The sequence below is a fragment of the Schistocerca piceifrons genome, chromosome 6, assembly GCF_021461385.2.
Source record: "Schistocerca piceifrons isolate TAMUIC-IGC-003096 chromosome 6, iqSchPice1.1, whole genome shotgun sequence".
NCBI lineage: Eukaryota > Metazoa > Arthropoda > Insecta > Orthoptera > Acrididae > Schistocerca > Schistocerca piceifrons.
Window position 1 is genome coordinate 41,219,129 of NC_060143.1, and position 20,475 is coordinate 41,239,603.

Below are 20,475 nucleotides of genomic sequence, written 5' to 3' on the forward strand. Positions count from 1 at the left end.
ATAATTACTAATACACTGTTTCAACTACCAAAACGACGCCTATATACCTGGACTTCGCCAGATGGCCAACACCAGAACCAAATTGATTACATACTTTGTAATCAGAGGTGGAAGAGCGCGGTTCAGTCAGCTACAACAAGACCTGGGGCTGACTGCGGATCAGATCATGAGCTCCTGATTGCAAAATTTCGGCTGAAACTTCAGAATGTAGCAAAAATTATCCCAACTTGCAGATACGACCTTAACTCTATACCCTCCGACTATGCTGCAGAGGTACAAAACACATTTAATGTATTACAGCTGGAGGACAAAAGCTCGCAAGAGATGTGGACAGAAGTAGCTAATACTGTCAAGGAGGCCGCAGAGAAACACATTCCCAAGAAAAGGAACAGTAAGAAGGCTAGATGGCTATCAGTTGAGGCACTGCAAGTTGCAGAAGAATGAAGGAAAGCAAAAATCAAGGGAGATAGATCAGCTATGTTTGAATTAAATAAAGATTTTCAGAAATTAGCTAGAAGAGATAAAAATATATTCTTTAATGAACAGTGCAAGAAAGTTGAAGATAGTAACGTAATGGGGAAGACAAGAGATCTTTATAAGAAAATTAGAGAAATTAAAGGAAAATTCCAGGCAAAAACTGGAATGATAAAAGATAGAAACGGGAAAGATCTGAGTGAAGCAGAGGATGTTAAGGAAAGATGGGCAGAATATGTAGAAGACCTATACAAGAAAGAACTGCACCATGACAGGGCTCCTACTGCTGATGTTAATGTTAATTTAGAACTAGAGCCAGATATTTTGGAGAGTGAAATCCAGTGGGCCCTTGAAAATATGGCTGATAACAAAACTAGTGGACATGATGAAATACCAGCAGAATTGTTTAAAGTCACTGGAAAGGATGCAGTGAAAGTGCTGCACTCAATATGTCAAAAAATATGGATCACGCAGCAGTGGCCAGAAGACTGGAAAAGATCAGTGTTCATCCCCATTCCAAAGAAGAAAAGTTCTAAAGAATGCTCAGATTACCGAACAATCGCACTTATTTCACATGCTAGCAAAGTTATGTTGAAAATCTCACAAAATAGACTTCGCCAATATCTACATCGAGAGCTGCCAGAAGAACAAGCTGGATCTAGGAAAGGAAGAGGAACTAGAGATCAAATTGCTAACATTTGGTGGATTATGGAAAAAGCGAGAGAATTCCAGAAAGATGTGTACCTGTGCTTTATTGACTACGCCAAAGCCTTTGACTGCGTCGATCACAACAAATTATGGAACGTACTGAAAAACATGGGTGTACCAGATCACCTCATTCATCTGATACAGAGTTTATACCTCGACCAAGAAGCCACTGTGAGAACTATGTATGGAACAACGAAATGGATAAAGATTCAGAAAGGGGTCCGGCAAGGCTGCATACTGTCACCGTACTTATTCAATCTGTATGCAGAACATGTCATGAGGAATGCGAGGCTAGATGGAGGAGAAACAGGAATTAAAATAGCTGGAATAAATGTAAACAACCTCAGGTACGCGGATTATACGATCCTGTTGGCAGAAAGTGAAGAAGAATTGAGAACACTCTTACTGAAGGTGAAAGACGAAAGTGAAAAGGCTGGTCTTATGCTGAATGTGAAGAAAACGAAAATTATGGCAACTACACCTACCAATTCGTGGGATATAGCAGGAGAAACCATGGAGGTAGTGACCACATTCAGTTATCTCGGTTCCCAGATCTCTGCTGACGGTGACTGCAGCCATGAAGTCCGGAGACGCCTGTTGCTCGGTAGACAGGCATTGTCAAACCTTGACAAGGTTATAAGGTCCAGAGATATAGCACTAGCAATAAAGATCCGTATTGTGAGGGCTATGGTCTTTCCAGTTGTGATGTATGGATGTGAGACCTGGACCATTAGAAAGGCTGAACGGCGAATTGACTCCTTCGAATTGTGGTGTTGGAGGAAACTTCTTAGAGTTCCATGGACTCCAAAGAGAACCAACAGATCAATATTGGAGCAAATTAAACCAGATTTCTCCCTGGAAGGTCTAATCTTAAAACAAAAGCTGACCTACTTTGGACACACAATGCGAAGGCATGCCTCGCTGGAAAAAACATTAATGCTGGGGAAGATTGAAGGAACTAGAAGAAGAGGACGTCAGAGGATGAGATGGATCGATGGCATCACAGAAGCAATGTGTTCCAACCTGGAAGGTCTACTGGAGAAAGTGCAAGACAGGAAAAAGTGGCGTGATTTGATTCATGGGGTCACGAAGAGTCGGAACCGACTAAACGAATAGAGAGAGAGAGAGAGAGAGAGAGAGAGAGAGAGAGAGAGAGACACATGGCACACCGTCAGCCATAAAAATTCTATCATTGCCTGGGAACATAAAGTCTACGAATGACCATTTCCAGTCAGTGATCAATTCAGTTCGACCAGAGGGCCCAGTCCATTACATATAACTGCAGCCCATATCACTGTGGAGCCATCACCATCTTGCACAGTGCCTTGTTGACAATATGGGCCCATGGCTTTGTGGGATCCGTGTCACACTCAAACCCTACCATCAGCTCCTAACAACTAAACTAAGGACTCATTTGACCAGGCCATGGTTTTCCATTTGTCTAGGGTCCAATCAATGTGGTCACGAGCCCATGAGAGGCACTGCAGGTGATGTGCTGTTAGGAAAGGCACTCACGTCAGTCACTTGCTGCCACAGCCCATTAATGCCAAATTTTGGGTCACTGTTCTAACAGTTATGTCAATTGCACATCCCACATTTGATTTTTGTGGTTATTTTTTGCAGCTTTGCTTGTCTGTTAGCACTGACAACTCTACACAAAGGCCACTGCTCTCCGTCATTAAGTGAAGGCCAGCAGCCACTGCACTGTCCGTGGTAATGCCAGAGTTTAGTATTCTCGGCATACTCTTGACACTGTGGATCTCAGAATACTGAATTACCTAATGTCCCACACATCTAGCGCCAACTATCATTCCATGTTCGAAGGCTGCTACTTACTGTCGTCTGACCATAATCACAACAGAAACTGTTTCACATGAATGACCTGAGTACAAATGACAGTTCCCCCAATGTATTACCCTTTTATATCTTCTGTAAGTTATACTACTGCTGTCTGTGTATGTGCATATTGTGTCCCATAACTTTTGTCACCTGAGTGTAAAATGATATGGCATTAAAAGCATCCACTGCACAAATGGAGTCATATCTTAACAACAAAAAACAAAGAGCCACAATTGCAGTTTATATGACAGGAATAACATTAAATCTAGAGAAGGGTAACATTACATATTACATTCCACAAGGTTCAGTGTTTTATCAATTTCTGTTCTTGGTCTACTTAAATGTTTCACCTGAGCCATTAGAAGACTCTTCAGAAACTGTAATCTTTGTTGATAAAACAAATACATCAATAAAGGACCCAAACATACGCTTACCAGAATCGGGCAGGAGAACAGTGCTCCAATCTCTGAACTGATTCACAACCCACAGCTTAATCCTTAATGTTACAAAAACAAATGTTATAAAATGTACAGGTCACCCAACCAGTTCAAGGAATGGTGTGAATTTTATTGTTATTTCTGAATTTCTTCCATTTAAATTTTTGTTTGTAATGTTCGAGTACAATTCACTTTGGCCTATATGCTGAGTAGGATCGTCACCTCAGCAAAGGTTGTTTGTTCCCATGAACCGTGCTGACCAACAAGCCACTTTTCACCACATTTGAACAGTCAATATGAAGCATGAGGGAGAAGTCATGTGTTGTCTGCCAGTTGTTGCCGGAGTATCGACTGAGACTGGATGCTCTCTCTGGCATTGGCTTTCATCTTGCTATGATGTGAACTCTCAACTTCAACTCCAACTCCCTCCCCACCCCTCCTCCCTTATATTTTCGGACTTTGTGCCACCACAAAACCAAACATCTTTGCATGGCCTCCTTGACTGGCTCAGGGGCCAACTCAAATGCACCATTCGTATTCTGTTAACAAGAATACAAACAGCAGGTTTCCAACTACATCTGTTATTACAAAACTTTCTTCAGATGCCTGTGTCCTTTCTTACCCTGGCCATAGGCCACTATGACACTGAACAGCAATTCCAAACAAATAAAAATGATTTAGTGGTACCTTAAGTATGGTACAATGGTTGTACAATGGATGAGGCTCCATGTGTGAAGTTCCTAGGCATCTAGACAGATAATAAATTGTGGTGGTACTGGCATGTAGATAAATTAATCAAAAAGCTCAATTCTGCTGCTTTGTTGTTATAAATTTCTCACTGTATTGACGTGCAGACAGGATTGACTACTATACTTTACATATATTCATTCAACACTGTTCTATGGCATAATCTTCTGAGGTATTGGAGCTAAAACAAAAAAGTATTTATTTTACAGACACATGCACTCTTGAGCTCAGACTGCAGCAGTGCATGACTGGTATGTGGCAGGTCAATGACTGATCATCATTCAGAAGCCACTTCAATGGCTTGTAGATTCTTACTCTTAGTTGCCAATACATGTCCTCTCTATGGGACTTTGTGGTTAATTTAATAACAAGAGTGAATTTAGGAAGAACACTAAGAAGCAAGTTTTATACTCTGGTTGCCAGCAAACATCGGACAGGTAACAGAAAATCCTTAAATATTAAAATCAAATAATACCCCATTAGGCACTACCCCTGCAATTTCTCATAATATTTGGAGTCAGGTATGTAAAACTCTTTGACTTTGATAGGTCTTAACTTTGTCAATATATAGATAGTTACAGTGGTCTGCTTTGCCTGAAGTATTAGACACCAACAGCTATTTAATAATTAAGGAGAAGCAGTGGCCACGTTCGAAGTAGCTGGTTTTTTACCTGTCATACACACACTGTACTGCAAAACTTAAAAATTATATACATAAAGTAATATAATATACTACGTATATGGTGGAAATTAATGAAATTATGCCGGCATGTTACCAGATGTCTCCCAGTTGTGCACAGAAAATTGGATGACACATGGTGTGAGTTTAGTGTGACTATAGGGCCAAATGGGGCTGGCTCACAGCAAGTGGCAGTTGAAGGAACATGAAAAGATAATGTGTCAACCAGCAAACAGTTATGATGCACTTTGGTTGTGTTCTTCATTACAACATGTAGATGACTTCATACGGGGAAGAAACATTGGGAAACTGGGAGAAGCATGAAGAGTGACAAGCGTAGCCCAGGAGTTTGGTAGTGTGCTCACAGCAGTGTATCATACACATAGAGAGTGTTCCTAACAAAGGCACTTGCTACCCACATGAGATGAGTTGATCGACCAAGGTCAACTACAGCAACGGATGACTGCCACATTGTGCCACAGGCAAGGAGGAACCCACAACAAACAGAGGGTGCAATTGCAACCAGCTTTAACAGGACTGCAAGGCACACAATCCCACACTCCACAGCGGCACGACAACTGCATACAGTTGGTCTCCTTGCTCGACAACCAGTACATTGTGTCCCACTGCTACCTGCATGTTGGCAGCACTGTTTTCAATGGTGCCGAAAGCATAGGATCTAGACCAATGAGAGCTGGGGTTACTTGTTCTTCTTGCACGAGTACAGATTCAGTCTGAGTAGTGATTCTGCATGTACCCTCATATGGCGAGAGGTGGCCTCATACGATGAGAGGTGGGAACATATAATGCACCCAGGAACATTGTTGAACATGACTGTTTTGGTTGTCGAGGTATTATGGTGTGGGGAGGCATAATGTTGCAAGGGTGTACTGATCTTCAAATCTTTGAACACAGTACACTCACCAGTCAACATTACTGCAACAATGTACTTCTTCACCATGTGTGTCTTTTCAGGCTGCATTCAGCCCTAACATCATTTTTTTGGATGACAGTACACACCTGCATCAAACAGTGCAAGTGGAGGAGTTCTTGGAATGAGAGGATATGCAGTGAATGGACTGGCCAGCGTGTTCCCCCAACTTAAATCCCATCAAGCACAAGTAGGTTGCATAGGGGAGACGTATTGAAACTTGTCTGCATGCACCAATGACCATTGTCAACTGTGCTGGTAGAGAAATGGAATGTCTTACCACAAGAGCGCCTTACCAACTTTGTGGCCAGCATGGGGGCTCATCATCAAAAATAGACAACACACACACACACACACACACACACACACACACACACACACACACACACACACACACACACACACGACTGCAGTCTCTGGCACTGAAGCCGCACTGCGAGCAACAGCACCAGTGCATGATGGGATTGGCAACTGGGTGGGGAGGGGGAAGGATAGTAGGGGTGGGGAGGGGGACAGTAAAGTGCTGCTGGGGAGAGCACAGGGATGAGGTGGAGAGAGGGCAGTGCAGCTATATGCATTCGGGAGGTTAAAGGTGAGGGGGTGGGAGTGGATATAGAGAGAAGTAAAAAGACTGGGTGCAATGGTTTAGTGCTGGAATGGAAACAGGGACAGGGCTGGATGGGTGAGGATAATGACTAACGAAGGTTGAGGCTAGGAGGGTTACAGGAATGTAGGATATATTGCAGGGAAAGTTCCCACCTGCACAATTCAGAAAAGCTGGTGTTGGTGAGAAGGATCAATATGTCACAGGCTGTGAAGCAGTCATTGAAATGAAGAATGTCATTTTGGGCAGCATGTTCAGCAACAGGGTGGTCCACTTATTTGGTGATTGGTAACTTTCCTTTTCATAATATTGTTACTATAATATCAGTGTGTGTACATCAGTTGGCACTAATGATACTTTTGTGTTAGTATACTTTAAAAATGTAGTCTGTAGTGATTGTTTCCACCTGCAAATACATTAACTTGACTCATTCTTTATCCTTGAAGGCTCTTTTTCATGATGGAATTTGTGGAATACAATGTATGAATGAATGAATGAATGAGTGAGTGACTGAATAGCAAGCAAGATATGGGGCGCTCAGACCAAGATCAACTCTGTGTCTCAGATAAAAAGCGCTGGTCTGGTACAGTAGCCCACTTGAACTTTGACTGAGCCACAGTTTACCATGTTCATTTAGGCTGCTGCCTTAGTGATTCAACATCTCTACTTCCATGAACATCTCCACTCTCAAAAAATAAAAATGGTTTGAACTTGAAAGATCCCAAAATAGTCTGCACATTTCACAAACAAACGACATAAATGACTATCTCTCTAATACTAGCTAGATAACAACACTACAAAAAGAATAGTATGAGTAAAGGAAAAAATAACAAATCCAATAGCAGAAATTGCTTATCATATGCTGATAGCCACCCCACCCTCAAAATAAATAAATAAATAAAAAGAAGAGGAGGAGGAGGACGAAGAAGAAGAAGAAGAAGAAGAAGAAGAAGAAGAGTAGGTTAGGACTAGGAATTACAGAGTACTTTTCTAATATACATAAAGTAATCACTCCAAGTGTGGCATGAATTTTTCACCACAAACAGCATAGCATTAAACAGTACAGAAATTTGACAAAAAATGGAAGCACTGTGAGAAATGCATGCTTCAACATAAATGTGGATGCTAGCCAAGGCTGAAGATTGCACTCTTGTACTTGACCATAAACGGTACATGTGTAATGTCCTCAATATGCTGCAAGGGTCAGTCAGAGTCAGAAAAGTGTTCTGCCTAGTTGTGAGTGCATTATGCTGGAGCTGTGTATGCAGTCCTAAAGCATCAACTGCACACCGATCAACATAGCGCTATGAAACGGCATCGAGAAGGCACTGACCCACGTCCCGAAACTAAGAGTGGGCAGCGCCACACTTCCAGGAAGACAGAGTTCAGCATCCCCTGTCAATGCTGATTTAACCAGTAACCCACTGATGGTCAGGCCCAGTTCAGTCACAGACTTCAAGAGTGTCAGTACCGAGTAATAGGAAGATGCTACTTAGCCTGCATTTTGTGAGTAGTAATAGTGAGTAATACAATGGTATGTAGGAGGCACAGGAAGCAAGTTGTGTTTATTTTCTTTTTAGAAATAAAGTGGTATATTACTCAGCATGTGATATGTACAGATCATTTTGGATTCCTGCCACTGGCCATTACAGCTTCTCTCCTTCCTTGTTTGTGTCGGAGCTGACTCCTACAGTAGCCAACACAACACTAAGCGAATTTCAATGTGGGCAAATTGTCAGTGCTTGTATGGTGGGTGTTTTCATAACCAAGGTAGCAGAAGCATTTGGTGTTTCAAGAGGTATCATATCAAAGATTTATACCCCATACAGGCAAAGTGGAAAGACATAATCCACTAAGTTCATAATATGGATGAAAGTGTATATTGAATGACCACCACAGACAGTCATTGAAGAGGATTGGGACAAAAACTAAGATGATGACAGATGCAAAAGTCACTGTACTCATGAACCCCATCAGCATAAGAACAACACAAAGGTAGCTACATAAGCAGGGAATTACAGGGTGAACTGGAATTTCAAAACCACTCATCACTGATGAAAATGCCCAACACAATGCCAAACCCATAAAACTGGACTAGGGAGCAATAGTCAGATGGGACCTGGATAAGCAGAAAGAATCAGACATTGTAGAGGGTTTCAGAGAGAGCATTAGGGAATGATTGACAAGAACAGGGGAAAGAAATACAGTGGAAGAAGAATGGGTGGCTTTGAGAGATGAAATGGTGGAGGCAGCAGAGGATCAAGTAGGTTAAAAGACGAGGGCTAGTAGAAATCCTTGGGTAACAGAAGAGATATTGAATTTAACTCATGAAAGGAGAATATATAAAAATGCAGTACATGAAGCAGGTGAAAGGGAGTACAAACGTCTCAAAAACGAGATCTACAGGAAATGCAAAATGGCTAAGCAGGGATGGCTAGAGGTCAGGTGTAATGATGTAGAGTCGTATGTCACTAGGGGTAAGATAGATACACTCTACAGGAACATTACAGACACCTTTGCAGAAAAGAGAACCACCTGTATGAATATCAAGAGGTCCAATGGAAAACCAGCTCTAAGCAAAGAAAGGGAAGCAGAAAGGTGGAAGGAGTATGTAGAGGGTCTGTACAAGGGGGATGTACTTGAGTGCAGTATTACGGAAGTGGAAGGGGACATAGATGAAGATGAAATGGGAGATACGATACTGCCTGAAGAATTTAACAGAGCAATGAAAGACCTAGTCAAAACAAGGCACCAGGAGTAGACAACATTCCCTTGGAACTACTGATAGCCTTGGGAGAGCCAGCCATGACCAAAATGCCACCATCCGGTGAGAAAGATGTATGAGACAGGTGAAAAACCCTCAGACTTCCAGAAGAATATAATAATTCCAACCACAAAGGTTGAAAGATGTGAAAATTACCCAACTATCAGTTTAATAAGTCACAGCCACAAAATGCTAACATGAATTCTTTACAGATCAATGGAAAAACTGGTAGAAGCCAACATCAGGGAAGATCAGCTTGGATTCTGCAGAAATGTTGGAACATGCAAGGCAATACTGACCCTACGACTTATCGTAGAAGATAGATTAAGGAAAAGCTAATCTACAGTACATTTATAGCATTTGTAGACTCAGAGAAAGCTTTTGACAATGTTGACTGGAACACTCTCTTTCAAATTCTGATGGTGGCAGGGGTCAAATACAGGGAGCAAAAGGCTGCTTACAATTTGTACAAAAACCAGGTGGCAGTTATAAGAGTCGAGAGACATGAAAGGGAAGCAGTGGTTGAGAAGGGACACAGGGTTGTAGCCTATCTCCAATGTTATTCAATCTGTATATTGAACACACAGTAAAGGAAACAAAAGAAAAATTTGGAGTAGGAATTAAAATCCATGGAGAAGCAATATAAACTTTGACGTTTGTCGATGACATTGTGATTATGTCAGTGACACATGAATGGAATGGACAATGTCTTGAAAGGAGGACGTAAGATGAACATCAACAAAAGCAAAATAAAGATAATGGAATGTAGGCGAATTAAATCAGGTGATGCTGAGGGAATTATATTAAGAAATGAGACACTTAAAGTAGTAGGTGAGTTGGGGGAGCAAAATAACTGATGATGGCCGAAGTAGAGAGGATATAAAATGTAGACTGGCAATGGCAAGGAAAGCATTTCTGAAGATGAGAAATTTGTTAACATCGCTTATAGATTTAAGTGGCAGGAAGTCTTTTCTGAAAGTATTTGCACAAAGTGTAGGCATGTATGGAAGTGAAACCTGGACAATAAATAGTTTAGACAAGAAGAGAATAGAAGCGTTCAAAATGTGGTGCTACAGAAAAATGCTGAAGATTAGATGGGTAGATCACATAACTGATGAGGAGGTACTGAACAGAATTGGGGAGAAGAGGAATTTGTGGCACAACTTGACTAGAAGAAGGGATCGGTTGGTAGAACACATTTTGAAGCATCAAGAGATCACCAATTTAGTATTGGAGGGAAGCATGGGGGTTAAAAATGGTAGAGGGAGACCAAGAGATGAATACACTAAGCAGATTCAGAAGGATGTAGGTTGCAATAGTTACTTGGAGATGAAGAAGCTTGCACAGGATAGAGTAGTATGGATAGCTGCATCAAACAAGCCTCTGGACTCAAAATCACAGAAACATTGGTGAAATATCTTTAAATGTAAAATATTTTAGACTACAAATAACTGTGGTATACTCTTTGCTAAAGATTCAGAGAAAAATGGAAATGTATACATTCTAATGATGTTCATTGCAGAAGGGAGTAGGCAAAAAATCATTTTATTGCTTCAGATATTGAAGATATACTTGAAAAGGATGCTACTGAACTACAAAAAGGGTTACACAGAAATCATTATTATGAACTCATACAGGTCCTTGTAAAATTTTTCAGAAGAGACACTGGCAAGAAATTAAAACAATGATTTCCTGGTGCTGTGCACACAGCAAGGCAAATGGCAAGAACAATTCATTGCTACATATGTTCTTATTTGACTGTGTGTGGACAATGAGAAGATTTAAGAGATATTTCAATGTCCATAGCAATGATTTATATGAAACCATGGTTCTTTTGCAATACAGCTGTCAAAGATTCTCAATATTAAATGCGTTTTTTCCCTATCTGCACAGACAACAAATAAGAGTAATGGGTGATTTCTGCAGAAAATCATATTCTTCTTTCTAATCTGGAACACTCTGAAGACAAATAAGTTATTAGTATTATAATACATATAATCTGAAATATAACTAACTTTTCTTAGGATGTCAGTAATATACTGAAAGCTATCCACAAGAAGGCTTATTGTTTCTGTTTCCATGGAAGTACAGCTCCACTCCTCAGATAAAGGTGAAAAAGTGTATAGTATTGACTGGTTGTTGGTAGTATCTGTACTAATATTCAAACTTCCATTGTCATTTGTATTAGCATCAGTCTCAAACCTTATAGTTAATTCTGGTGTCTGGCCATTCGTTTTACAAAATAGTTTACAGAATGAAGGCGTTTTCCTCACATGCAGTAAAGTCCACAATCCTGAAGACCTTTAAAAATAAAAACAAGTAAAAAAATTAGCAAATGGGAGAATTTTGTAACAAAGTACGTATAATTTTAACACAGTAGCTTACAATTATTTTACAGACACAAGAAAATGTAATAATATGAGTACACATTTTAAAATTATCAGAATAACAACCGTACAACTGGTTCAAAATTTATGATAATTTATTAATTTGTATTGGATGAATGACAGGAAACATTTTTCTTCATAAATTCAACCCATTCTCCTTTGGATGTGCAGGGTTACAGAACCCTCTTCCCAGAACACAGTAAGGAATCACTGTGAACAGGCAATAACACCAACAAACTTGCAACCAGTATCTTGACTAAAGTGTGCTGCTGTGTAAATCTTCAACTGTGTTGTGACAAGAAAATCATCGAACAATTTGTCCTGCTGACAGGATCTAATGTTTGGAAGAGTTGTGTTCTGCGCCACAGTGCCCAGCAAACATTTAACTATATTAATTACGTTCTTGAAATTAAGAAAATGTATTGCTCCCTTAAGGTTTTAAACCAAAAAGACAAGATTGATGATAAAATCTTCATCTTATCGTGCAGCACACAATTTTCTGTATCAAGCCAACACTCAGGTATTGAAGATTCCTGCACATAAGGTTGGTATGCATCTCACTGCTTCTGAACTGCAGGTCATAAGCCATCAGTGAACAGCTTACAAGCTCTAGCATTTACTCACATCTCTAGGATCGGTAACAAACATATCAAATGTGAACACTGACAGTAGCCGTTTTCCTGCAGTACTGACCAGTACTATTCAAGCAGAAGTCTCAATAAAAGGTTATGCGAGTTACACACTGAAATATCATGGCAAACCCAAAAGTTATAAATGTTAAGATGATTTTAATATCTGTAATTATACAGATATGTAATTATACAGGTGTGGAGGTTTTGGTTCAAATTTTCATGCACTGTCACCAAATACTACCTCAAATTTTTGCATATTTTAATTGTTCTGTTAAAAATTAGAAGTTTATACACCAGTACCTAAGTCTTACATCAAATTTCAATTTATGACATGACTACACATAAGCTATCATTAGCCGCGAAGTGGAGCAACTTGTAAGTATAATAGTATCTGAACTGACCCAACAAAACATGTTCAACAGAAACATTTTCATTGTGCCCACAACAAAGTGTGCACTATGGGTTTCTTCCTGTAGGCCATGTTGATAAGACAGTGACAAACACAAATGATGCACCAAGTATGTATTCCAATGTGTACAGATCAGGCATATCTGCTGGTCAAGGCACCAATGTGATTTCACTATAATGCTCCTTAAACTGACCTTGTAACACGAATAGTTATCCTGCTACAAGATGTCATCACCTTAGAGGAAGATTTCAAGCATGAAGTGATGCAGATGGTCCACAATAATGTTCATATAGTTCACTGAATGTCATGATGCCTTAGATTACCACCACAGATTCCATGCAAGTCCAACTCAATGTACCCCGTAGCATAAATCTGCCCTCAGTGGCCTGCATCTGTGGCAGGTGCATGTTTCATGCTGCCATTCCCCTGGATGATGGCATGTAAGGACCCAACCAAAGACCTGACGTAATAACAAATGCGATTCATTCAACAGGTGACATGTTTCTATTGATCCACAGTGAAAATGTGGTGATGATGTATCCACTGCAATCATAACTGACAAAGTCGTTGGGTCAACACAAGGACGCAGGTGTCATACGATGTGGAGCTCCATTTTTAACAATGGCCTTTGAATGGTGTGCTGCAAAGCAATTGCGCATGCACCAGCATTGTAATCTGTTCTCAGGTCTCTCACAGATCGCTGCCTTTCCTGGGTTACACAGTGGGGGATCCTCCGACCTCTAATTTTTGTGATGAGATATGGTCATTCAATACTATATGGTCTACTCATTATTTCACCATCCTTCAACCACTTTCCATAGGAGCTCATGACAGTAGTATGCCAACAGGAGACCAGCTGCCCATTTCAGAGACTCTTGTTTCCAGCCGGAGTGCCGCAACAATGTGCCCTTTGTCAGAACGTCCAATATCAGCAGTTTTCTGCATTTGCGGCCCATATCTTCACTATAATGACTGCCCATTTGTCTCTGTTCAGCTCATATTCATTCCTTACCACGTCACATGCCAGAACACCACCAGGAGGCATTCAATCTTGCAGTGGGCTGTGGTCATAATGTTTTGGCTCATCGGTGTATGTGTATTTTGTACATCCAATAAAATTTTTCAATATGCATATTTATTACAGGAAGAGATAAAGACACAACAAGAAGTGCTGGATATCATAATCATCATACTATCTGTCTTTTGACATCCGCAGTTAGATAAAGATATCTAGATCTTACCATGCATTACAGTCTTGAGCTACAAGCATCCAAGTTTGTCGTGCATATATTTCATTGTCATATACTCATATTCCATTAGTGTCGCTTTCAATCTAGAGTGAGGGTTTCCACCATCTTAAAGTGTGCTTTTATCTCACAGCAGACAGAATCTTCACATCTACTAGCTGTTATTCCCGTAAAGCTACTTTTACTATGAAGCATAACAGGCTATGTACTCTGGACATAGTCTAATTTATTGGCCAAACTACAATTCAAACTCAGTTTACAACTCAGATAACAACTTAGTTGTTTCCCAAGAACATCTTGTCTGTCAGGTTTCTGTTGTCTGACTCTTCTATTTTTTATGTTCTACATTCGTAGATCTGTATTAGTGACACCATGGCGCAATGCACGGTACTGCAGAGTCTGAACGACTACTTGTGATGATCGAAACTCATCAAATGGATGTCTTTTGCTGCCATGACTCCCCAGGAACACCTCAAACATAAAAATTCAATCCCAACCGACATAGAATCATCTCAGTACCTTTACTAACAATAACAGTGCTGCTTAAACTCAGCTGAATGCCAGTTATGAATGATTTCAATTATACTAACTGCTAAGGGTGCAAGTGTTTCACAAAACCAGTGAATTATTAACTAATTCATCTGTACCCTTACACTAACAAAGAACTTCCTTAGGCCCTCTACTATTTAATCAACTTACCTGAACGTCCTTTCCAATTCCATTCATCATAACTGAAGTCATTATTATGTCAGCCCACTACAGTCTGTTTCCCGATAAATTTGTTTATTTTTCTTGTCTCTTGAAGTCATTCTCAAATGTATTTCCACATTGTTCTCTGATTAGCCCTCAGTTTTTTTAATGGTTTTCATATAAATAGCCACATCTCACTGCCAACAGTGAAAACTGACACTACACACTGATCACGGCCTTTTCTTTTTAGGCACTTTTTGGAAACTTTAGTTTTGAACTACTGACTTTACCAAAAGCACTCAAAAAAAGTGGCTTTCTCACTCTTCATTTTCATTTCTTTTTTTGTCTATCCAGTCATCACCTTCAACTGCTTTGAAAGCAAAATTCATCAACTAGACTTTATTGTTCATATGCACTATTTTCTTTTTGATGTACACTATTCTCTTTTTGATATGTTGGTCACCCTTTATTTGAATTACAATTATTTTCAAACTTGTTCTATCAAGTTTTTCCATTTATTGTTGGCATTTCTCTGTACTTGAAGCAAACACTACAAAATCATCAACAAAATGTGTGTTTCAGATGTTCCATTAACACTATTCTTTTATCATTTTCCCAGTTTAAGGGTCTGAATACTTCAAGCATGGATGAGAAAAGTTTTGGTGACATGAAATTTCATTGCCTGGGCCCTCTTTGAGTACAAAGTACCTCATTATTTTGAGGAAGCATTTGAATCTCTATTTAGTATCCCCACCAGTGGACACTTTGATACAAAGCAGATGAACTAGCATGGATAGCACATTGGTCTAGTGTGGACAACTGGCACAGGGTACACACACCATGCATTGTATGGACAGACTTGCTGATGGAAGGGTTTAACTGCAGGAGACAGCAACCTGCATGGGCAGTTTTAGTGCTGAGTCCAACCACAGCGGACCTCATCTTACGCCTCATGCTGTATGTCATTTCTGTGTGCTCAGTTGTCAGCTGCTCACAACTGCCATGTGTTGTGTTTATCTCTCTGCACATCTCTATGTGGTTTTGGACTTTCTGCTTCTTCATAGATTGACTAGCACAGTGAGTTTTCATTTTCTCCTGTGGGGTTCTATTGCACAATTTGTTGAGCCATTGTCAACCATACAGTACCTTGTGCTGACAATGTTGTTCAGGGTCACTGTCATGCTTGGGCAGATACTAAACACTGCATTATTTCTGACAGATTGTAGGTGCAGATTTTGATGAATGTGGCTCACATACTTCCTCACTATCTATGAATCCCAGACAAAGTGATAACTCATGCTTTATGCTTAATATTATAATTTTATTCAGTAGTTTCAAGTGTTGTATTACATGAACTTCTAAAACCCGATTGTTCCTTTGCTTGATTAAAATCTGAGTTTTTTTCTTTCTTTGTAGTTTAGAGATACTTTTAGTGAACATCCTTTATTAGGGAAGGTATACTGATAGGTCTACAGTTTTTATGACTTTTCTGCCATCTTTCTTTTCAAGTACACAAACATTCTGCAAACATTTTTCAAGGTTCCTTTATATTACTTAGCTTCTAAATTTACGCATTTTTACTGAAACACAATTATCTCCTTGGCACCTTCCCATTCTTCAAACTTTGTATGACTTAGTACACCTGCCTTGGCATGTAATTATTTTCATTTCAACAATCTCGGCCTCAGCTTCATTGCTTTAACAGTAGAAAATTTAAATATGTCTTGGAATTCTTCTACAGTTTCCTCTTTATTGCTAGTACTGTATTATCTGACATCTTAACTGATGAAACGTGAAGTTATCCCAAGATAAATTTCTGTTTTGTTTTATTTGCTGTTTTCAACTGTTTCACTTAACAAAAGTTTCCTTCTATTTTCTCACAGCCTCTCAAAGATGGCTACAAATAGTTTTATAACTATCATTTTCCTCGTGACTGCCTGCTTACATGCTTGTCATATATAATGTGCACATCTCTTAGTCCATCTCCTCCCCCCTCCTCCTTGCCCATCACCTCCTTGCCTCCATATCTGCCCATCTCACCAACCCACCTCTCTCTTTCTATCCCCTCCCCTCTCTATTCATTTCTTTCCTCACCCTCTGTCTGTCTTTACATCTCCTCCTGCTCCCTCTTTCCCTATCCACCCCCTCTACTTATCCATCCCCTCCTCTCTCTCTGTCTGTCCATTCCTTGCCTCCGTATCTGTCCTTCACATTGTCCTCTTCTCTCTGTCCTTCTCCAACCCTATTTCTGTCCATCTTTTTCTCCGCCCTCCCTCTTTGTCCACCTACTCCCCCAACCTCTGTTTACATCCCCTCTTGCCACTCTCTCTCCCTATCCATCCCCTCCTGCCCCCCCCCCCCCCGCCCACTCTCTCTCCCTATCCATCCCCTCCTGCCCCCTTCTCTCTCCATCTCAACCTTCCCTCAGGCACGTCCAACAGATGGGTAGCCCCTGTGAAAGAGGTTGAGAAAGCAGGCTAGTACTACTCCCACAACACACCTCTCGTGCAGCACAACCTAGATGCCAAGGGTTTGTAAACTATTTTTTGTCCCATGCCGTGTAGGCTGCCATTCACTGCTGACCGATAAAGCAGGCATATACACCTCCAACATAACACGCCTGTTGTGCTGGGCAGTCTACACTTTGGGTATGGAAAAACCATTTCTTGCCCCTGATGTGTAGGTTGTTCTGCAAAGCAGGTCGATAACGCACAGGTCGATGCTATCCCCACACAACACACCTGCCGTGCAGGGCAGCAAATACACCAGGGGCTTCAACACGTCTCTTGTCTGTGCCTCCATAGGAGTTTGTGTGCCAAATTGGGTCCACTTGGGTCCAGGGTTCTGGGAGGAGTTCCCAGACATACATAAATATTCTCAGCTTTGTATATATTAAGAGAAATATCAGACATAATTGCTGGCCAGTATTTAACTTGAGGAGGAGAAACGTTTAATACTGTCAATAGACACACAATACTTATAAGTAAAAGTAATGAAATTATCCCAGCTTTCAAAACTGTTATTTTCTTCCTTGGAGAGAAGAGAGGGTTAGAGTGGGGAAGGATAAAAAGGTAAAACAAGTTGGCAATTCTGTCTCATAATTATTAACTTTCGCAACTGAATTGTTCTTTGATATGATTACAAATAGTTTTGTTTAACTTAGTGTCATTTGATTTTAATGTTGCTTGTCACTCTCATCATATCTTCAACAGCATCTACATCTACATTTACATCCATACTCCGCAAGCCACTTGACGGGGTGTGCCGGAGGGTACCTTGAGTACCTCTATCGGTTCTCCCTTCTATTCCAGTCTCGTATTGTTCGTGGAAAGAAGGATTGTTGATACGCCTCTGTGTGGGCTCTAATCTCTCTGAATTTATCCTCATGGTCTCTTCGCGAGATATACATAGGAGGGAGCAATATACTGCTTGACTCCTCGGTGAAGGTATGTTCTCAAAACTTCAACAAAAGCCCGTACCGAGCTACTGAGCGTCTCTCCTGCAGAGTCTTCCACTGGAGTTTATCTATCATCTCCGTAATAGTTTCGGGATAACTAAATGATCCTGTAACGAAGCGCGCTGCTCTCCGTTGGATCTTCTCTCTCTCCTCTATCAACCCTTTCTGGCACGGATCCCACTCTGCTGAGCAGTGTTCAAGCAGTGGGCGAACAAGCGTACTGTAACCTACTTCCTTTGTTTTTGGATTGCATTTCCTTAGGATTCTTCCAATGAATCTCAGTCTGGCATCTGCTTTACCGACAATCAACTTTATATGATCATTCCATTTTAAATCACTCCTAACGCGTACTCCCAGACAATTTATGGAATTAACTGCTTCCACTTGCTGACCTACTATATCGTAGCTAAATGAAAAGGGATCTTTCTTTCTCTGTATTCACAGCACATTACACTTGTCTACATTGAGATTCAATTGCCATTCCCTGAACCATGCGTCAATTCGCTGCAGATCCTCCTGCATTTCAGCAACAACATTGCCTTTGACATTTTGCTTTCTTTTGTTCTGTCCATGTATGCAATAATAAATAAAATTTATTTCACCTTTATTTCCATTTGGCCCTTATCAAAACCATTTTCTGTTTCTTTTCTTTTGAATGAATTTGTTAAGGACATATTTGTAGCTCATCTCTCCAAATTTTACTAATGTTTGACCTCTGTCACAAGTGATATCACACCCAAAGTTCCCCTAATGAGTATCTATCTCTAGTTTTTGTCTAAATTGTATGTAGTGTGTACTGATCATCATGCGTTAGGATTTGTTGTCACTTATCAGCTTCTGTAACTCTCCATAGAAGTCTTCTACAACTTCATCAGAATTCAGCATAATGGTGCATAGAATCAAATCATTTCCTTAGAACCTCTTCCTTGTATTTTCAAATAAGTCTAGTGTTTGAGATTCTTTCCACACTTGTAATATCATCTACAATATTCTTATTGACAACAAGACTTACACTGAATTTCCTCCGTGTTCTATTTTGTTGTAAAGCATGTGACCAAATTATATTCTGTCTGGCCTGACCCCGTTTCAGTGACAAAACTATATCCCATTTGAGCTTATTTAATTCATCTTTCCACTAAACCATCTCTGAATTCTGGAGTTCTGCAGTTTCGTGTCCCTAAATAAAAAGCATCACAAACAGCTGGTTTTCCAAAGCCCATGTTACTGTCTATTTTGCCAAACTTTGCATAGCAAGATAAGGGTGCAGAAATAGCTGGTAATGCCCATATTCTAAAGTCATTGCCTGAATTACCAGATCACTACCTCCAAGTTTATTTTGCCCAGTGTGGAAAACCCACAAACCTGCATCTCGCAGTGTACTCCAAGATACACTACTCTCCCAGGACTAGAAGAAATTGACAATATACAGGTACAGCAATAAAACTTGACACAGCTATGCAGATCACATGCAAGAATATTTCTTAACTTTCCAGCCAATACCACTGTTTAATACAGAAGATAGCAACAGATTTACACTCAGCATGCTGTCTAGAGTGGTTTGGTGAGCAGCCCATCCACATAATGAGAACCCTCAATTTTTTTTGGTCATCAGTCTACTGACTGGTTTGATGCGGCCCGCCATGAATTCCTTTCCTGTGCTAACCTCTTCATCTCAGAGTAGCACTTGCAACCTACGTCCTCAATTATTTGCTTGACGTATTCCAATCTCTGTCTTCCTCTACAGTTTTTGCCATCTACAGCTCCCTCTAGTACCATGGAAGTCATTCCCTCATGTCTTAGCAGATGTCCTATCATCCTGGTCCCTTCTCCTTATCAGTGTTTTCCACATATTCCTTTCCTCTCCGATTCTGCGTAGAATCTCCTCATTCCTTACCTTATCAGTCCACCTAATTTTCAACATTCGTCTATAGCACCACATCTCAAATGCTTCGATTCTCTTCTGTTCCGGTTTTCCCACAGTCCATGTTTCACTACCATACAATGCTGTACTCCAGACGTACATCCTCAGAAATTTCTTCCTCAAATTAAGGCCGGTATTTGATATTAGTAGACTTCTCTTGGCCAGAAATGCCTTTTTTGCCATAGCGAGTCTGCTTTTGATGTCCTCCTTGCTCCGTCTGTCATTGGTTATTTTACTGCCTAGGTAGCAGAATTCCTTAACTTCATTGACTTCGTGACCGTCAATCCTGATGTTAAGTTTCTCGCTGTTCTCATTTCTACTACTTCTCATTACCTTTGTCTTTCTCCAATTTACTCTCAAACCATACTGTGTACTCATTAGACTGTTCATTCCGTTCAGCAGATCATTTAATTCTTCTTCACTTTCACTCAGGATAGTAATGTCATCAGCGAATCGTATCATTGATATCCTTTCACCTTGTATTTTAATTCCACTCCTGAACCTTTCTTTTATTTCCATCATTGCTTCCTCGATGTACAGATTGAAGAG

The 20,475-nt window shown here is 40.3% G+C and overlaps 1 protein-coding gene across 1 annotated transcript in view; it reads right to left on the reverse strand.

Annotated features, from left to right (window-relative positions):
- The window catches only part of LOC124802853, a 171,595-nt gene that overhangs the window by 19,903 nt on the left and 131,217 nt on the right, over positions 1-20,475 (reverse strand). Inside the window, exon 9 of the mRNA XM_047263876.1 lies at positions 11,199-11,484. Coding sequence (XP_047119832.1) covers positions 11,199-11,484 — 286 coding nt within the window. The remainder of the gene's footprint in view (positions 1-11,198; positions 11,485-20,475) is intronic.